This window comes from Pygoscelis adeliae, unplaced genomic scaffold (assembly GCF_000699105.1).
Source record: "Pygoscelis adeliae isolate BGI_AS28 unplaced genomic scaffold, ASM69910v1 Scaffold161, whole genome shotgun sequence".
Lineage (NCBI taxonomy): Eukaryota > Metazoa > Chordata > Aves > Sphenisciformes > Spheniscidae > Pygoscelis > Pygoscelis adeliae.
This window is the reverse complement of record NW_008824061.1, coordinates 335,637-354,205: the sequence shown is the minus strand read 5'-3', so window position 1 is coordinate 354,205 and position 18,569 is coordinate 335,637. Positions and strand designations below refer to the sequence as shown.

The following is an 18,569-nucleotide window of genomic DNA, read 5'->3' as shown; positions in this document are numbered from 1 at the left end:
GAAGCCAATGATGACTGGGCCCTAAAGCTGCAGAGCCACGCAAGGATTGTGGCGATGCTTTGAGGTGGTGCCATTGCCCAGGCCGAGCCACACAGCTGCCATGGCCCAGAGAGCACGGTTCATAGGTGGACTCAGGACTGGGGAGAGTTGTGGCTAGCAAAGGGCCCGTGTTTGCTCTCCCCTCCTTTCACCTGCCTTGAAGTGCAGCAGGGGTGCTCCCAGGACTGTGTTTGGGTTGTCCCTGGCTGCTTTGTCTATATTTGATATGCATGTGACAGTGTGGTGCATGTTTTGTTTCAGACGGCTACTACATCTACTTGCAAGGGAGCAATGCCCTCCCTGGCTTTGTGGCTCATCTGCTCAGCCCGGTGTGCAGTTTGCAAGGACCGCACTGCTTCCGCTTCTGGTACCACATGTACGGAGTGGCTGAAACAATGGCCCTACGGGTGTACGTGGACAAGGGCGAAGACCTAGTGCTGGTCTGGAGCAGCACTGGGAACCACGGGGACAAATGGAACTTGGGAGAGATCACGTTGCACGGCACAGGAGACATGCAGGTAAGGGCACAGGCTCTCGCTGCCATCTGAGATGGGCCATGCTTTCTAATGGCACTTCACATGTGCGGCCGGAACTAATGCTGGGAACCGTCCCTTCCCTTAGATTGTCCTGGAGGGAGAATGGGGTGAAGATGTCCGGAGTGATGTAGCATTGGATGATCTGTCCATTGAAAAGGGATCCTGCAAAGGTACAAGGCTTGGCTTGGGGAAGGGCAGCTTGAGAGATGTCACGGACTGAGGTGGCAGGCTGTGCTGGAGGCAGGAAAACAGGTTGTCTTTGCAGAGCCCTGTGGGGCAGTGATGCAGACTGTGCCCAAGCAGGCTTTCTACTGGGAGACTGGAGCACTGACACTGCCTGCACTCACTATTTACTTCATGTATTACAATGCCCACAGCCAAGACATTGAGCATAGGTACTGAAGTGCCTAATCTGCTTTTGTCACCCAGCTGTGCTGGTGGAAGAGCCCTTGAGTGGCAGGGCTCTTTCTGAGACGACATTCTGCGATCCCTCCCTGGCCCACGCTGGTCACGGTGTTGGGGTGCTTGGGAAGTGGGGGACAGCTGCCTGCAACAAATCTCCCGTGTTGGAGCACATCTCCTCCAACTCTCTCTTGTGCTAGGTCCATCGACACCAAAACCCACGATCCCCTCGCCAGGCACTACAACACAGCCTCCACGCACGCCGTCACCACCAACACCCACACCGAGCTCAGGTACTGTCATTTCCCTTCCCCATCTCTTACTGCCTGTCATTACTGTTCAGTTTTCTTAATCCAGGCACCACAGCCAAGTGACAGATTTTTTATACTTGGGCGTCAGAGCTTTTCCTTGCTCACCCAATCACACTGATGGGACAGTCCTTCAGTGCTGGGACTTTTTCTGAGTAGTGACTATGGAAGTCCTGCCCTGGATCCCTTTTGCCACAGTGTTGGGGTTTTTGATAACAGTAGACCCGCTGCCTGACAATTATGTCACATACCCGTTCTTGCTATGTCCATAAATATTTAAATTACCCTTTTCTATGGCAAGTTTTCACCTGTTATACAGATGTTATTGTTTATAGTATTTTGAAATTTAATGTAGCTTCCCAGTTTTGTTTTTATTTTGGATATAATCCAATTATATGGTCCTGGAAAAGACTGTGTCATGGTTATTATTATTTTAATACTTAGGAAATACATGAAAATGTCAGTGTAGATTTGTTTTAACTGCTTCTTTCCTCCAATTTTAAGCACTAAGTCTTCTACATGTGTTAGGTTGTTAAGTACAAGAGCGTGATAGCTCACTATTCAGTTTGGTTGTCTTCTGAGGTTTTTTTATAATTGTTATGTATGTAGTTCCTGGAGTTTTAGTAGTTTGTGTGTAAGCAGTTAAGTTTGATCTGTAGACACAGCCATAAGTGTAGCTATTTTTGTAACGTCATTGACAAGCAGAGAAGAGGTAAGGACCTCTTTTCATTATTTTTTGTTGTTGTTAATAAACACCATAAAGCACCTGCAAACTCAACTCTGCTAAGATTTGATGGGAAGATTTTTTGTTGAAAATGGGAATTTCTTATTAGCACTCAAAACCTTACCCAGCTCACACACACAAATGCACACACACTGTGTAACTCCATTTGTACATATTATCACTGGCCAGTTAACTTCGATATTTTTTAAAAGTGTGTAAAGGACATCTTGTGTATGCAGTGTTCCATAGGAGTTCCATAACTGATGTGAGTACAGAACCCCAGACAGCTGGTAGTGCAATGGTCTATTCTGGCTAACCAACCCTGTAAAGTTTTTGAGTAAATTCTTCCTATTTAGTCAGAAATAGCCTTTCAGACATGGACACTAAAAACTCACTGCTCCACTTTATATAATGATGTCTTAATAACAGAGCTTTTTTTAATATCAAAGCTTTTTGCTTATATTTCTTCCTCAACCTCTAGCACAGATTTCTGATACACAAGAGTACAGATTCTTTATGGGTCCAAAGACAGGAGGTTGGGTTGGACTTTGGAATGTTCTTGACTGATGCCATCACTGTTACATCTGAGCAGCAATTACAAAGTAAAACAAAGCGGGAACAAAGCAACTGCAGAAGTCTGGTAGAGATTTGGAGGGAATTATTCTGTCTGTCTTTCTTCCCAGGCCGTGCTTCCTGCAGTGCCTCTGGGGATCCACATTATAACACTTTTGACCACAGAGTTCACAATTTCATGGGAAATTGCACTTACACCCTCTCCAAAGTGTGCAATGTCTCTGAGACGCTTCCATACTTTGATGTGTCCACAACAAATGAGCACAGAGGAGCCAACACCAAAGTCTCGTATGTGAAGTCAGTGCAAGTGGAAGTCTATGGCAACCAGATTTCTTTGCTGAAAAAGAAGAAAGTGAATGTAAGAAAATACTTGTTTAAAAGACATGTAATATTTTTAAACTGACGTGTAGATAATGAAATATTTTCTCTGTAGAGTTTATAGCAAACTTTCTCTTTTTATTAGTTAAATGTACCTCTTTTAATGAGATGTCCAACAAATTTGCCCAGTTGAAGTGTTCTTTAATTACTTCCAGTTCGCTTGTGCACAAGATCATATCTTTCATTAATCTATTCTAGCTGCTGGTAGTCGTAGGAGTCCCAGCAGCCATACACTAACTTTTACGACTTGCTGTACAGGTGAATGGCAGCAGAATGAACCTGCCTGTATTTATTGAAAAGAAGATCAGTATTCAAAGCAGTGGTGGATATGTTCTCTTGGTAACCGACTTTGGACTGTGGGTGAGATATGATGGAAATCACTATGCAGAAGTCTCTGTGCCCTCTAATTACCGTGGTCTGCTCTGTGGCCTCTGTGGTAAGTCATAGGCTTATTCACTTTTTAGTGAGTTGTGGAGGCTGGTGATTACTTAAACTTTTTTTCTTAGCATGTTATACTTTTTCTACACACAACTAGTCCTTGTCAAATGGACTAGAATTTACAGCAGTGAAGAAAACTTGCTAGATTTTTTCAGTTTCTAAGAACTGTTACTTACAAAATTCCTGGTAACATGCTATCCATTTGGAACGTTGTGAGGCATAACTACAAATAAGTTTTTTAGCCAAATAAAAAACCTCACTTCAGTTCTACAGTTTAAATTTAGGAAGAGTAATGATTTGCATGCATCTACTCAAGAATTCTACAAATACATTTTTCTGTTATTTACATTCTGGTGTATTTGTCTTTTGTTGGGTGTGAGGAATGCTATACCATTTCATTTTTTGATTCATAAAAACTTGAGGCTATTTCCACAGCAGAGAGCAATCTTCAGAATAGCTTACTGTCAACATCCTCAAGCTTTCCTGCTGGTGTTTTCCTGTGCTGTTTTAGGCGGTATTTATACAACCTGAATGATCATGTTTATATGATCAAAGGGGGAAAAAAAAGAAAGAAAAGAAAAAGAAAGAAAAGAAAAATTAGACTACTAAGGCTTATTTTTACCTACTTTTTATTCCAGCTAAGATAGGCAGTGTCTACATTAAAACAAAGCAATGACAAGGATTCAATATGGATAATCCTGAGCTGACAGACTTGATGAATAAGAAAGAAAATTCATACTTTATCTCCAAAATTCAAATACCACAAAATATTAAGTGCTATATATGATACAAAACATAGAGGCCTTATATAGTCCTTGAGAAAGATCAGACACAAAGGGCACATTCTACTGTGTTCTGTAAGAAATTCTGTTGCAATAGGATAGCAAAGTAAAGAAGAGTCACAGGTGGCTTATGTAGCTAATGAGAGTAGGAGCTCGCTGGAATTAGTAGTGGCCAGTAATTTTTCATCAGCAATGTTGCTAATGCCTGAACCTGAGCAGGTTTAGTTGGAACAACATTCTGAAATCCAGGTGATGATATGAAATGTACTTCAGGATGGAAATGGAACTGTAGAAATTACAAAAGTAGCTTGTCTTGTGAGTTTCTGCTTATTCTTTGATTTGGATCATCTGAAATTTCCTAGTTCAATTATTTCTCCATGGGTTTTTCGCACTTTCTACTCAGGAAATCTACCTAAGAACATAATGGTGCAAATAACACCATTTGATTTTTACTCCAACATTCTACAGGTAGGATCCAAGGAAATGAGTTGGGTTTTTTTAGCTAAGCAATTCTTTCTTGTATGCAATGTGATCTAGTTACATAAGAACTTACAGAGTTCTTGCTTCAAGTCCACAAGTCTCTGAACGGCAGCTCTCGTCAGCGGTCAAAGTCTAAAACACCACTGAGCTCTTCTTATTTTGCCCAGTACACACTGGCGTTGCACATATACTCTCCCTAGTTCATTGTAGTTTATTTTACAGCCTAAAACCTAGGTTTGTTCTTCAGGTGTGAACTTCATGTGTCCCATAAATCTCTTTTTACCCTCACAGGTAATTATAATGGTGATCCAAATGATGACAACATAAAGCCCAATGGTGACATTGCAAGTGGTTCCACTGATCTTGGACAAAGCTGGCTTGTGCCTGAGAATAACACCATGTATGTATATTAATTTAATCACATGGCATTTGCTAATCAAACTCTATAAAATCAAACATCCATCCACTCACTGGCTTTGTCATCCAACACATTTTACATCTTCCAATTGCCCATTAGAAGTAGGGAGCTGCCCCTTTACATTAAATAGGGAATGAGAAGAGGGCTTGTGTCCTTTAAGTCTTGTTTTCCAAAGCAGGAACTGTCTGCTCAGTGTGAGGGGGGGTGGGACTTCAGTCCAGTTCCCTGATTGGAAACCATAACTGATTGAATCCCATAACTCTTTTTTCAGCTAAGAATAAGCCTTTGAATAGCCCAGAAGGCATCAAAAAGGGAGTCCATTCAGCAACAGGGCTGACATCAGCTTTTCAAAGAAGCTGGATAAAGTCTTGTGACTGTAATAAAATACACCCTGTTGTGCAGGGTTGTCATGTGTCAATCTTCCACCGAAAGTCTGATAGTAAAGGATATGAAACACATATTTGATTTTGCTTGCTTTCCCCAGATGCTCTGGTGGGACAGAACAGCAATGTGATCCTGTGCTGGAGAGTGAAGCAAAGAAGAATACAGCATGTGGCATGATCACAGATCCAACAGGTAGTATGTTGGTAGTTCTCTGTGAGCCGTGTAATGGAGCACTTTACAGCTTGTGTTGTCTCTTCTCTGTAGTCCATTGTTCTGAGCTCACATTGGAAGCATATAAAACCTCCAGTGTGAATGGCCAACATAAAACTCATAGGTGCTTTGTCAAGACATGTCAACCATTCAGACAGTGCCAATGTGTCCATGAAGATTATCTGAGAATGTGCGTGCGGAGCCATAGCTGCTCTTTGCTTTATAGTGACTTGCACTCTGCTTGCTAAAAGAAATAGTTCAGAGGGCATTGTCATTGCATGTATTACAGATACTTTATCTGAAATTGTGTACATGTTCCCTGCACTGGACAGCCCCTGAAGTTGTTTAGAACTAGTGGTTTGCCTAGCCAGCAACTCTGAATTTATGTAAACTATGTTGTATCAATCATGCAAAAAGAAGGAAGCCTGATCCAGAGGGCCAAGTTTCATTGTGCACGCTCCATTTCAAGTGTCAGTTTAACTTACTAAACAAAGTTAGCCTGGAGCGCTCACAATACATTTGCCATGACAGAAAATAGATGGTGGTGGTGATCTTGTCATTCCCGATTTTTTTTCTATCCTTTACATATCTTTCTTGATTTACACAGGAATCTTCAAGGATTGTCATACCAAAGTGCCTCCAGCAAATTTCTTTGAAAACTGTGTTTACGACATGTGTTTCACTGGTGGACAGGCAACATCCTTATGCTATGGACTGCAGGCCTATGCTGAGTCATGTATCAATGCTGGGATATGCATAGCGTGGAGGAATGCTACACTTTGCCGTGAGTGTTGTGACTTATAAATATCTATTCTGGATTTAAACTTCGAAAGGATGCACATTCTCCACCTTTTTCATGCATATTATTTCATTTTATGTAATGTTTTGAGTATAGTCTATCTTTTGTCATGTCTTGAGCCTGCTTCAGTTTCAATACCATTCCAGTATTTGTATAAAACACTAATTTTCATGAACATTTGGATACATGGAAGTCTAATCCTTAAAGTTGTAATAATTTACTATCAGTTTCTTGCAAAAGTTTGATTACATTCAACTGTATCTTATGTGAGCTTCTGCACTGGAAAAATAACTTGCTTTGCTCCACTGAAAATCTACCATCCTCAGTGTAAGCAGAGCTGGTAGTCCTCCATACACAAATGCTTATTGATGGCTTTTGGTTAAAAAACTAGTTTAATAAGAGACCTTGAGAAACAGTTGTTTCTAGGAAGTTTACAAGTATTCCTCTATAAAGCAAAGAAATCAAGTATTCTCATTTATCTCCTGATTAATTCTCTTCAGAATGACCTTATGGGAAATTTCATATAATGAACTCATATTTCTTAGAATAAAGCTTTCCAGGGGTTCCACTGGTGCTGATTTTATGTGGCACTGGGCAGTTTTCTGCTTGCCAGACATCTTCTGAAGGACCTTTATATCCACAAAGTACACACGTGGAGAGAAAAAAAGAAGTCCTCTAAAGGTCAACCACACTGAAATAAACCATAATTCTTCTCTATTTTTTTTTTGTCTTTTACACTAATTTTGATTATACCAGTTACCACTGTATTAGCTTCTGTGGATTTGCACTTTTTTTTCTTTTTCTTTTTTTTCTGTGATCAACAATTAGCTCTGCATTGAAACTAAACCATAAAAAACCATTGAGACATTCTAGGAGCTGCTCAGTTTGGAGAAAGAATTACTGTGACTTTAGAATGGCTTTAAAGCACGCAGTAAGTCAGCCCTGGGAGGGCAGACCACAGTGAATTCATATATAAAAAGAAGACAGAGCAAGAAACAGCAAGAAACCCTCCAAATCAGATTAAAGCTATGGACATCCAGACTCCATAGTCTGAGGCCATAGCCCAGGACCTAAATATCTATGGCTTGATTATAGTGATAGAGAAGACTCAGTCCCATTAAGAGGATTGACTCTCAAGTGCTCTGTCCATCAGTAATTCAAATAAAAACTCAGTTAAGAACCTGACAAAGGGCAGGTACTCTGGCTAGATGACTGGAGATGTTGGCTGTAATTGCCTGACAGGACTAAGAGATCCTGCTGTAGGGACAGAAGTAAAGGAGAGCCGTATGTAGTGATTTATCACAGAATCTAGCCAGAAACAGTTTTTAGGGGTGTTTTAGGTGACAGAAATGGACAAATGCTTCAGGATTTCTGTAAAATGTAATGTCTTCCCTGGGGAGCATGCTTTGATTGATAGAAGCTCAATTCTGCCATGAGCAGGAGGGGTGTGACAGTATAATATATTTTCCTCAAGAGGTCTCAGTGAAAGACAGAGTCTGATTTTTAGTTGTATTTTTAAATATATGGCAGGTGTTCAAATAGTAACTACAGTAATAGGGCCATATCAGCTGGTACATGAAACGAGTCTTCTATTCCCTTAATGGAGTGACTTTATGTCTTTAAACCTGCAGAAAAATGTTTACTGAACCAAGCACAATTAGTCCTGTATGATCACATCAGACCTACCCTCAAAGCGAGCCTGCAATGTTTGACTTCCTTTGTGAGGTGAAGCACAGGGTGGTCCACCTGTCTCACCCACCTCTACCAAAAGCCACCCATCTCACACGGCAAGAAAATCCTTTGTACGCAGCACTCTCTAGTGTCAAACTTCCCAACAGCAATTCTGTATATGTTGAGGAGCAAACAGTGAAATGATCAGGAAAACTTTTATCATGATTTTGCCTTTTTGAGTGATCTTATTTTTTCTTTTTCTCTCTAGCAATGTCCTGTCCTGGAGGCAGCATCTACAAGACCTGTGGTACTAGGTGTCCCTCTACCTGTTTCAACATGTCAGCAGTTGATTCCTGCAGTTCCTTACCAGTGGAAGGTTGCTTCTGTAAGGAAGGCTATGTTTTGAGTGGAGACAAATGTGTGCCAGAAAGCAGCTGTGGTTGTGTTGATGAAAAAAACCAGTATCACCAGGCAAGTTACCTCAGACATTTAAAGAAAAAAAAAAAAAAAAGAACAGGTGATCTGATTCTTTATCACCATGAGAGAAAAAAATGTTAATAACACTAACACAATTATTATTTACACCATTAATAATAACAAAATAGTCTCACTTTGCCAGCCTTCTTGATCCATGAGCTGTGTGGCTACAATTGCCCAAATGATCATATATCATGCACATTCAAATACTAATAATTTGATTGTCCCTTATGGTATTACTTTCCAATTTATCTTATAGTATATACTTCTACACTCTTTTTTCCGCTCAGCTGGATGAAAGCTGGTTCACCAGTTATCCCTGCACCGAACGCTGCAGCTGCAAGGCTAATAACACCATTACATGCACATCCTGGGAGTGTGGAGTCCGAGAGGAATGCAGTATTCAGGATGGTGTGCTGGGCTGTCATTCCAATGGTAAGTCCTGCCTGAAAATGGTTCTCAATGTCAATTCCATAATTAGATCCTTCTTCTCCTTCTAGCTTTATTATAAATATCGTTTCATATGTGATGGCAAAGAAGTCCCAACTGACTGCTGCCAGCACTAAGAGATGAAAAGACATGATGATCTTTCTTGCAAGTACAGATGCCCTTCTGTTGTAGTGGGTATCAGCAAAAACTGATGCTTCCCAAAAGCTTGCAAAGTCACTTGTGTTCTTTTTGTCTTGATAATACAAAATCAAGTCCCACATCACCAGTGCTGCAAGCTCTAAATTTAATTGAGAACTGCATTTCTGAGAGTCTAGGTGATGGCAAGTGCATTAAGTATCTATGTATATAGATGCAAATTTATTTACTTTTATATTTACACCTATATTTATACATATAATTATGTATTTTTATATAGCTAAGTAGAAAAGCTCTGTATTACTGTCAACTACCATAAATCATAGCTACAATAGCATCTAGAAATATCTGAAGAGGTTCATTTGCTGCCAAGTTGCCAGTTTGTACATAATTTGTGAATTAAATTTAGGAGGCACTTTCTGGAAATTTATTTCAGAATAAATGTCATTGGCATGCACCTGAGATACCTCTGTGAAGGTCTGCCTGCATAATAATGATCAGTATTAGGTTGCTGCACTAATGCAAACATCTTTGGTCAGCTGAGTCCATGGTGAAATCCAGGCCAAAGTTCTTAGATCATTTTTTCACCTTCAGGCAAAGCAACATGTCAAGTGGTAGGAGATCCCCATTACTTCACTTTTGATGGAATGTTGTACACTTTTGTGGGTACCTGCACCTACACCTTGGTTGAGGTTGTCAACACCAGCAGTATCATTCCTATAACCATCCTTGGCAAGAATGAAGACAGAGGACTAAGAGGGGCCACATACCTGAAAGAGGTCTACATAGATGTGTATGGTGTACGAATCACCCTTCAGAAAAGCCAAGGAATCTTGGTAGGTGGTGCTGCTCTTTATTCTGGCAAGAAGTATCTTAAAATTAGCTCACTACAGCAGCTGTAGGAAAAAGGATCTTCATGCTTCCTAAGGAATATGCACGCATACACTTAATACTTGTGGGCACCTCCCTTAACTGGATATCATGGGGAAATATAACTTCTCACTACTTCCCAAGGCTTCTGGTTTGGGTTTACCGTTCTATTGGCCCTATCTTGGAGATGGAGCCCATAGCCTCCAGACTGGAGAATTGTTGCCTGAACTAAAGAATGGGGCTCCCCACTTCAACAGTTGTTGTCAACCCAATCACCTATAGCTAGCTAACAAGAGCAGAGGAAAAACAAGTCATACTGTATTGGTCTAGAATAGCACAGGGATCCATGGCAGTACTGGAGGCAGGAAATCCACCCCATTGGGTGGGTAAGAGCTTGCTCACTACCAGGGATCTTTCCAGCTCCCTGTTAAAGGCACAGGCTATGAGTCCTGCCCAGCTCTCCTCAGCTAAAAGGCTGATTCCTGCAACCCATAGTTGGAATATGCAATGGTGGAAGGGTAAAGGAGCTAAAACTGTCATAGAGAAATCTTCAGCACTGCAAGGAATATAGATTTGAGCAGAAAAGCTTTCATGGAAGAATGTCCATACTGACAAATGGCATGTCTCTCCAGTTGAACAATGAGAGAGCCTACACTCCAGTGGAGAACCGGTTGCAAGGCGTGTCCATTAGAAACGCTGGCAGATTTATAGTAGTGGAAACTGACTTTGGTGTGATAGTGAAATATGATGGCAATCACCATCTGGAAATCACCCTCCCGCAGTCTTATTTCTCAAAGGTAAGATTTAGTATGTAAACATCTGGCACTGTTTCAAAACCGCTGCTTTGTGCATTTACTTTTAATTTCTTTTATTCCTGTGTTTTGCTATTGCATCTTTCTTTGTAGCTGTATTGTAACACGTCATTTTTTTCCTTTCTTTTTTTTTCTCTTCACAACAATTTCCTCGTGTTCCAAGGGGGTAGTTAAAGAAAATGACCTGGCTAGGAGAATACATCCAGATTATAGAATTAAACGCCTTTAAGCCTTAGGGAACCACAGATTTACTGCAATTTCTATTTTATTTCTCCATGGGTGTGGTCAGACACTAGTGACTATGTCTGAAATGTCTGGTACAAGATTGGTTGATGTGACCAAATCACCACCAACATTTCATAGGCAATGAATAAGAAGTTATTGGGGAAGCTGATGTAGAACAGATTGTGCTTAGAATATGCTTCTTGTTCATTTGCAGGTACATGGCATGTGTGGTAACTTCAATGATAATCGTGAAGATGATCTGTCCTTGCCCAATGGTACACTTGCCAGTGTCACACAGTTTGGAAATAGCTGGAAAGTGGAGGAAGACAGTGATGAAGGGTAAATGTAACTTTTTTTCATACTTTCCATCTTCCTCCAGGAAACAGTCTCCTTTCAATTGTTCTGACTGTTTCCTACTTTGTAGTGTATACGAGACTTTTCTCTTCTTGAATTTGAAGCTCAGAAAAAAGCCATCACCACAGGAAACCACCGCACAGGCCAGAGGGAAACCACAGCCATTATATTGATCTACATACACACTGGGGGATTAGGCTTTGGGACTGTCCACATTGTGGATATAGCCTCTGTTTATTTTACAGTGAAAACACCTAGAGCAGGATGATGGTGTTGGGGAACAGTGAGGGCCAGCTGCTCCCTAAGGCACCAGGAGCCTAGTGTGATAACACAGCAGAGAGAACAGTGGCCTCACCAGCCAGGGCCCATCCCACACTGTCCGAGCAAGGCAAGCAGGGCAGGTCCAAGGGTGGAAGCCAGGGTCAGCCAAGAGTCCAGATTACCACACAAGATTGCAGTGATGAGACAAGTCCAAGGTCAAGCTGAGAAGCCAATCCTCTAGTCAGGGTCAAGTTCAGTGTGAGTAACAAGAGTCAGACACAGCATGGTGATTGCCAGGCAGGTCTACTTCTGCCTAATCTTTCACTCATAGACAGAAAGAAGACTGTAGTCTCTAGCATTATTCGTTTAATACCTTTCGATAGAAACAAACTTTTCAGTTTCAGTCTCCATCTTATATATGCCTTTGAAACTTAAATGCAGCTGTGTCTGTGCTTTTATGCAGTTGTTTATCAGACTTAAGAGAAGATGATGTTCCTCCTTGCACTGCTGAGAATAAACCAGTCATTGAAAGCCAGTGCAATGTGCTCAAATCAGACAAATTCAAAGCATGTCATAATCTAGTCAAGCCTGAAGACTTCGTACAGATCTGCATCTATGACATGTGCCAGTATGATGGCATGAAGTCCACTCTCTGCGACATAGTTCAAGTCTATGTGGACAACTGCAAGAATCATGGAATCACCATTAAATGGAGGAACAGCACATTCTGTCGTAAGTGCACAAGCAAGTGAAAAAACTGAAACTTGGATGGTTGATAGCATGAGAACAAATTAGCAGTATTAGGCGAACAAGTTATGTAAAAGAAAATTAAACCCAAATTCTCACAAAATGCAATTCTATTATGATGATTTTATGACTCCATTGTTGCACTGAACTGTGTTCAGGTTGAGCTAAACCCAGGACTAGACAAGTTATGGATAGTAATGTGGAGTTAGAATGGCTTTAGGAGCCAAATGAGCACCATGAGATACTGCAATGAGCTTAAAATGGAGAAATAATATAACCAGAAGAGTAAAGCAAAGTGGGATACTGTGTTAGGACACAGGGCTCAATGCCACTCACTGTGTTTTGAATGAAAACTGGCAATTTGGCCAGTTGCTTATTAAGGGCCACGTTCTTGGATTAATTTCCAGTGTATGTGCCTCACTCCACCCATTCAACAAAGCTACAAACAAATCATGTAAAAATGAGTGAAGATTACACAGTGGGTTTCTTTTTGTTGTTTTTTCACAATTTAGTATTACATTGTGGAATTAATTATCACATAATGTTGTGGAGGACAAAACAATTAACCGGTTAAAAAACAAGCCAGATGAATGTTGAATAGGTCCTTCAGAAATTCTTAGTCGCCTCCTTGCCACGATTGGAGGAAAATACTGGACAAACGAACCCTTTGTCCTGCTACCCTGTTTCTTGAACTATCCTGTTATGCATTTCTAGTCACTGGCAGAAATAGGGTATAGAGCTAGATGAATCTTCAGTCTGACAATGCATATCTGTTGTTCTTGCATGTGCTTATGTCTGTGGTTAAGCTAGATATACACCTGTTTTGCATCACTGGAGGGCTGAGCATTCTAAGGAATTTGCCCTAAAGATTCTCATTTCTAGCAGTGCCCAAAGAGGCATTTGCAGCTGAACTGGAATACTGAATCTGAATGATCTAGCACCAGGTGCCATCAGTTCAGGCATACCTGTAATAGAACAGAATCAGCAGCTCCAGAGAGGGTTCTCTGTTTTGGTTTTGTTGGTTTTTTTAAATAAAATATAAAAAATCAGAACTGGTTGATGATCAAAATCAGCTATTAAAAGGCAATTCTATAGTACCATTTTATAGGCCAAGTTGTACCTTTCAGGCAGGCACATGTGTTTGCAGTGCACTTTCTAAATGTATTTAATAATGCTGGTTCTATTCTCTTCACCCATACAGCATTGCCCTGTCTACCCCACAGCCATTACACAGACTGTGTCTCCACCTGCCCATCAACATGCAATGACATTTTTGCCTCTTCCCTTTGTGAGAAGACAGAAAAGTGCACAGAGGGCTGTGAGTGTGATGATAATTATGTGCTCAGTAATGGCAAGTGTGTACCTCTGAGCAAGTGTGGCTGCAGGGATGATGACAACAATTACTACAGTGTAAGTATTTTGTGGAACAAATCTCTGGCTGTAAAACTTGTAGAAAGTTAGTCTCCTGTCCAATGAGAGAGAGAGAGGAATCTTCAGGGTCTACCTCTTACATACCTTTCATCTGATTAGTAAAAACTGCAGGCTCAGGTATTAGGAGATGCAGGAGCTTGGTATGTCGCACCTGAGGCCAAAATTGAGGCATATTCAAAAATAGTCAATTGATCAGTTATTCACACAGTCTGTCCTAGTCCTGGTTTGTGTTCAAATTCTCATGTCGAGGACAATAAGATAAATGGACTGGGATCCCCCCACCCAGGCTCTTGGTAAGACTACACCTGCACTGAGCTGTTGTGGAATCGCCAACTGGACAGTTTGCACCTAGCCATCCCCTACACCCTTTGCTATTGAACTTCTATTGCATTGCAAAGCTGAGCACCTTGATAACATATTATTAACACAACTTGTGTCCAGGCTGGGGAGACCTGGATAACTCCACACTGCACCAAAAGATGCCAGTGTCAGAAGAACGGTGTCATCAAGTGTGAGAGCTATAGCTGTCATTCTAAAGCAACCTGCGTGATCAAAAACGGAAAATACAAGTGCAATCCAACAGGTATGTGCAGGCAGGTCTTCACTTGGTGTTCCATGAGGGCTGGAGAAGGAGGAAGGATGTGGATGTCCATTCTTTCTTCCATGGCACTTCCAGTCTTTTCCACAGGGAAAGAAGGCAGCTCTGACAGTGCTATCGACGACACATTATTGAACACAAAAAGGCCTCAGTTCTCAGAATAGAAAGTTCCAGTACAAGACAGAGAATTTGTAGAGGGAAGTGGAACAAGAGTTTGAAAATTTACTTACATCTAGAGATTTGACAGTTCAGTCTGACTAGTTTATTTAAACTAGTCTGACTAGTTTAAATAAATAAAAAGAAAAAAATATTTGCATTGCATCTACCAAAAACAAAGTTCAGATTATGTCTGTGAATCCTTCGGCAATGATCCTGTTTTTTCCATTGCATGTTGATTTGAGAACAGAAAAAAATAAAGGCAAAACAGGACACAGCAGCTCTGAACAGATATGTAATAGGCCAGTCAGAGAACTTGGGTGCTTTTCATTCAATAGTTGCTTTGGCTAAGCAAAGCTAATCCCATATTCTCTAGGTAAATTGTATTGTTTAGGAGATAGCTTGTTGCCTAGTGACTCTACACTTCAATTTTGAAGAATAGTATGGCATAGATCCTACTGTATTGATGATCAGTACAAGAGCATAATGCAAATCCAGCTTCCCCCTGCTCCATTTTGGCAAAATACCACAGCAGAGGCACCCCAGCAGTCTTAAGGAGAGCCTTGCTCCTGGGATAATGGTTTGCTCTGCACTCAATGGTCAAGGAGAATACTTAGATGATAGTCGCTGCATCTGATTGTTAGGTCTGGTGAACGCAATGATCAATTTAGTAACCTTAGAAGAAATCCATGTGACAGCAGTGAGCCAGCCAAAATTAGACATTGCTTTTCATGTTCCAGTAATTTTGTAGCAACACATTGCTGAGGATTATGAAACCGACATCTCCAAGAGCCCACTGCAAGCTATGCTGTGTGGCAGTCATTCCTCTGCAGAGGACCACTGTGCACAACTTAGTCTCTATAAAGCCTATAAACTGTCATGTTCTGCTTCCGTTCAGTTGGCTCACACTGGCTCTCAGCAGAGGAATGAGTTTCTCTGGCCATCTCTCCATTTGAGTGCCCATTCACTAGGGTGATGCCTGAGCACCCATCTTTACTTTAAGAGACCTGCATGCTATCAGCAATCATTTTTATCTAACTTATTTTAAACTGATCCATGCATGGGATCTGGCACATGCACATTCAGACTGGAAGTAATGAAGCTCTTCCCCTTTAGGTTTTGGGAAATGCCGGATCATGGGCGACCCACACTACGTGACCTTTGACGGTCTAGTGCACCACTTTCAAGGGAAATACACATATATTCTGGCGCAGACCATCCCTGACCTACCTGATACTCTGACGCAGTTCAGCATTGAAGGCATGAACTATCCTTTACGTCGAAGTCGACGCATTACCTACCTGAAAGAGATTCTCATCAATGTTTACAATCACACAGTGCGATTCAGGCAGAACAAGCAGCTTGTGGTAAGTCTCTCGCTGACCGCAGAGCACCGAGAAAGACCCTCCCTTGAAGTAAAACACCTTTGAGTCATAAATGTCTGTTTTGAAGAATTTAAGTATTAAAGCTAACTGTTATTACAGCAGTGCTGTGGGGCAATCACAAATGTCATTTTTCAGTTGTGTTTTTTTTCTCTATAGCTATGAAGGATGTAATTCTACTTCAGACAAATAAATTAATAAATAGAGATTTAGGGATAAAACACCAAATATCCCAAGACTTACAATAAAACCATACAAATGAATTTTTATCAGTGGTAGGGAAAAGAAAAGTGTGAATATGGCAGGAAAACTTCATTTCCTTCCCCTTTATTGGTGCGTAAGAATATACATAGCTCATATATAAATTTTTAGCTCAATAGTAGAAATCTCTTAGGATATGAAAATACTGTGTCCAGATCACTTTCCTCAATACATGATTTTGTTAACTTTAAAAAATTGAATACTGAGGGTTTTACCTATTTAAATTATCTGATATATTTATCATAAAACCAGAGAAGAGGAGTGTTCATTTGTAGCATTGATCTGTACTGAAGCCAGATTTTAATTTGGCCTATATATTATGAATTTTAACTTATTCTTTCCCTGTTAGTTGGATGGTGTGAGGGTGAGACCCCCTGCTCGTCCTCATGAAGGTATTCATATATATCAGACGACAAGAAGAATTTGCCTGGAGACAGATTTTGGCTTACACTTGAGCTTCGACAGCTATCAAAATGCAGGTAAGTAATACTAAGACAATGTGCAGGAATATTTATGCACTGTCTCAAAAAATGTTCTCATCCCAAAAGAGGTCTAAACCCAAGGCAAAATTAGAAACCTTCACCCTTCAAGCCTATGGCCCTTTGTGATATGAACTTCCAGAAAATTAAAACAAAAAGTGTTTCCCAGGAACCAGAAAAACCATTAAACTGGCATTTCTTTATCTGGATCCACCTGAACTTAGGAGAAATGAGATGTAGAGTCAGACTGTTCTACTTTTTTTCATGTTAAGTAAGGCCTGAGTGATAAAAATGAAAGCAAATCACTTAAAATTGCTGATCAGTATGATGGGGTGAAGTCTGGATCTGCCTCTTTGCAAGCTTAACCCAGTCAGAGAAGTGAGGTCCTCAAGCCATACAGCTGCGAGTGCATCCTTTTACATGCTTCCTCTCAAGCCTATTCCAGATAATCCCATTCTTTAGTGTTTCTCAGCAGGACTCTTACACCACATATACACAACTCACTCGTGTAAGTTGAACACACATTACCTCCTCTGTTCAAAGCAGAGTTACTCCTGATTTACAAAAGAATATAGCCATGTTATTTCTGAGTGTATGGTGAAAGTGCCAGGCCATTTATACACGACCATCATTCCAAACCCTAAAATTCCAACTGCAGAAAGAAAAGGTCTGTTTTATAGGTATTCTGTTTCTCAACGAGCAAGTGGATTGCAAGTGAAGGGCAAAAAGTGGGTGGTGCATTCAGTTTGTTGCAAAGCGGTAAGCAGCATGCACTAAGAGCACTCAGGCAGCGATGTCATGTTATATAATACCTTATTGGCTGCAAGAAACTACTTTGTTCATGATCCATGTTGCAAAGCACAGAAACAGTCCTGTGAATACACGTATGAACATGTATGTTCAGGGCTGTGTTCATATCCTATGTATGAGGCCCATGTCACATTACCAACTCTGATCTGAATCATGAAATGTGGTACTTGGCACTGCTTTCCACACAGTCCATACATTCAGAAGCAAAGATTTCTGTGTAATGGCTTTTCTTTCTTCTGAACTTCCCTAGATATAAAGCTGGCCAACACCTACAGAAACAGAGTGGAAGGCTTGTGTGGTGACTTTGATGGGAAATATAGAAATGACTTCACAACTCCAGATGGTGTTTGGGTGAAGAACGTGAATGTATTTGGTGAGAGCTGGAAAGTTCCTCTGAAAAGATCAAACTCTCGTTTCAGGTACTTAATTTTCTACTTAATATCCATGGCAAGCACAGCCACTGGAATTGAGTGAATTAAGCCACAGTTAATATCTGGGAATAACTACACTGGCTTATTTCTGGTCTTTCTTCTTCCCTTGGTCTGTGTGTAGGGACTTTTCCTGCTCATCACTATCAGTGCCCTTCTATCTAGCCAAAAGAGACCTGAACTATCACTGCATTACTCCAGTTCAGTATCCCTCTTTGGAGTCACAGCCATTACAACTGCTAGGACACAGGGATGAATAAGATCTTTGCCAAGCTCATGGTTCCTGGCAAAGATAAACACATCATGTTGTGCTGAATGGGCCTGAGGGAGGGTGAATCCTGGTTCAGTGTCATCCCTCCCTCAGGAACACAAAGGTAGCTTTGAAATCCATCAAGATGAATTCACAATTCATCCCAGAAGAGGTTCTTTAAGTCTGACTTCCTTACTTTCATGACTATCTAGTGTTTTCTGCCAGTACACAAAAAGTAAGGACATTCTTTTGAGTATAAATGAGCATGATATTTGTGGTCAGGCAAATTCTGTACTAATTA

At 40.8% G+C, this 18,569-nt stretch overlaps 1 protein-coding gene across 1 annotated transcript in view; it reads left to right on the top strand.

The window, feature by feature from the left end:
- LOC103925393 overlaps positions 1-18,569 on the top strand; it is a 61,125-nt gene that overhangs the window by 36,495 nt on the left and 6,061 nt on the right. Inside the window, exons 36-53 of the mRNA XM_009334103.1 lie at positions 301-557; positions 661-745; positions 2,693-2,940; positions 3,219-3,396; positions 4,952-5,060; positions 5,563-5,654; positions 6,280-6,456; positions 8,411-8,613; positions 8,910-9,054; positions 9,799-10,040; positions 10,707-10,871; positions 11,326-11,450; positions 12,190-12,458; positions 13,675-13,883; positions 14,346-14,487; positions 15,775-16,025; positions 16,651-16,780; positions 17,841-18,009. Of these exons, the coding sequence (XP_009332378.1) occupies positions 301-557; positions 661-745; positions 2,693-2,940; positions 3,219-3,396; positions 4,952-5,060; positions 5,563-5,654; positions 6,280-6,456; positions 8,411-8,613; positions 8,910-9,054; positions 9,799-10,040; positions 10,707-10,871; positions 11,326-11,450; positions 12,190-12,458; positions 13,675-13,883; positions 14,346-14,487; positions 15,775-16,025; positions 16,651-16,780; positions 17,841-18,009 (3,196 nt within the window). The remainder of the gene's footprint in view (positions 1-300; positions 558-660; positions 746-2,692; positions 2,941-3,218; positions 3,397-4,951; positions 5,061-5,562; positions 5,655-6,279; positions 6,457-8,410; positions 8,614-8,909; positions 9,055-9,798; positions 10,041-10,706; positions 10,872-11,325; positions 11,451-12,189; positions 12,459-13,674; positions 13,884-14,345; positions 14,488-15,774; positions 16,026-16,650; positions 16,781-17,840; positions 18,010-18,569) is intronic.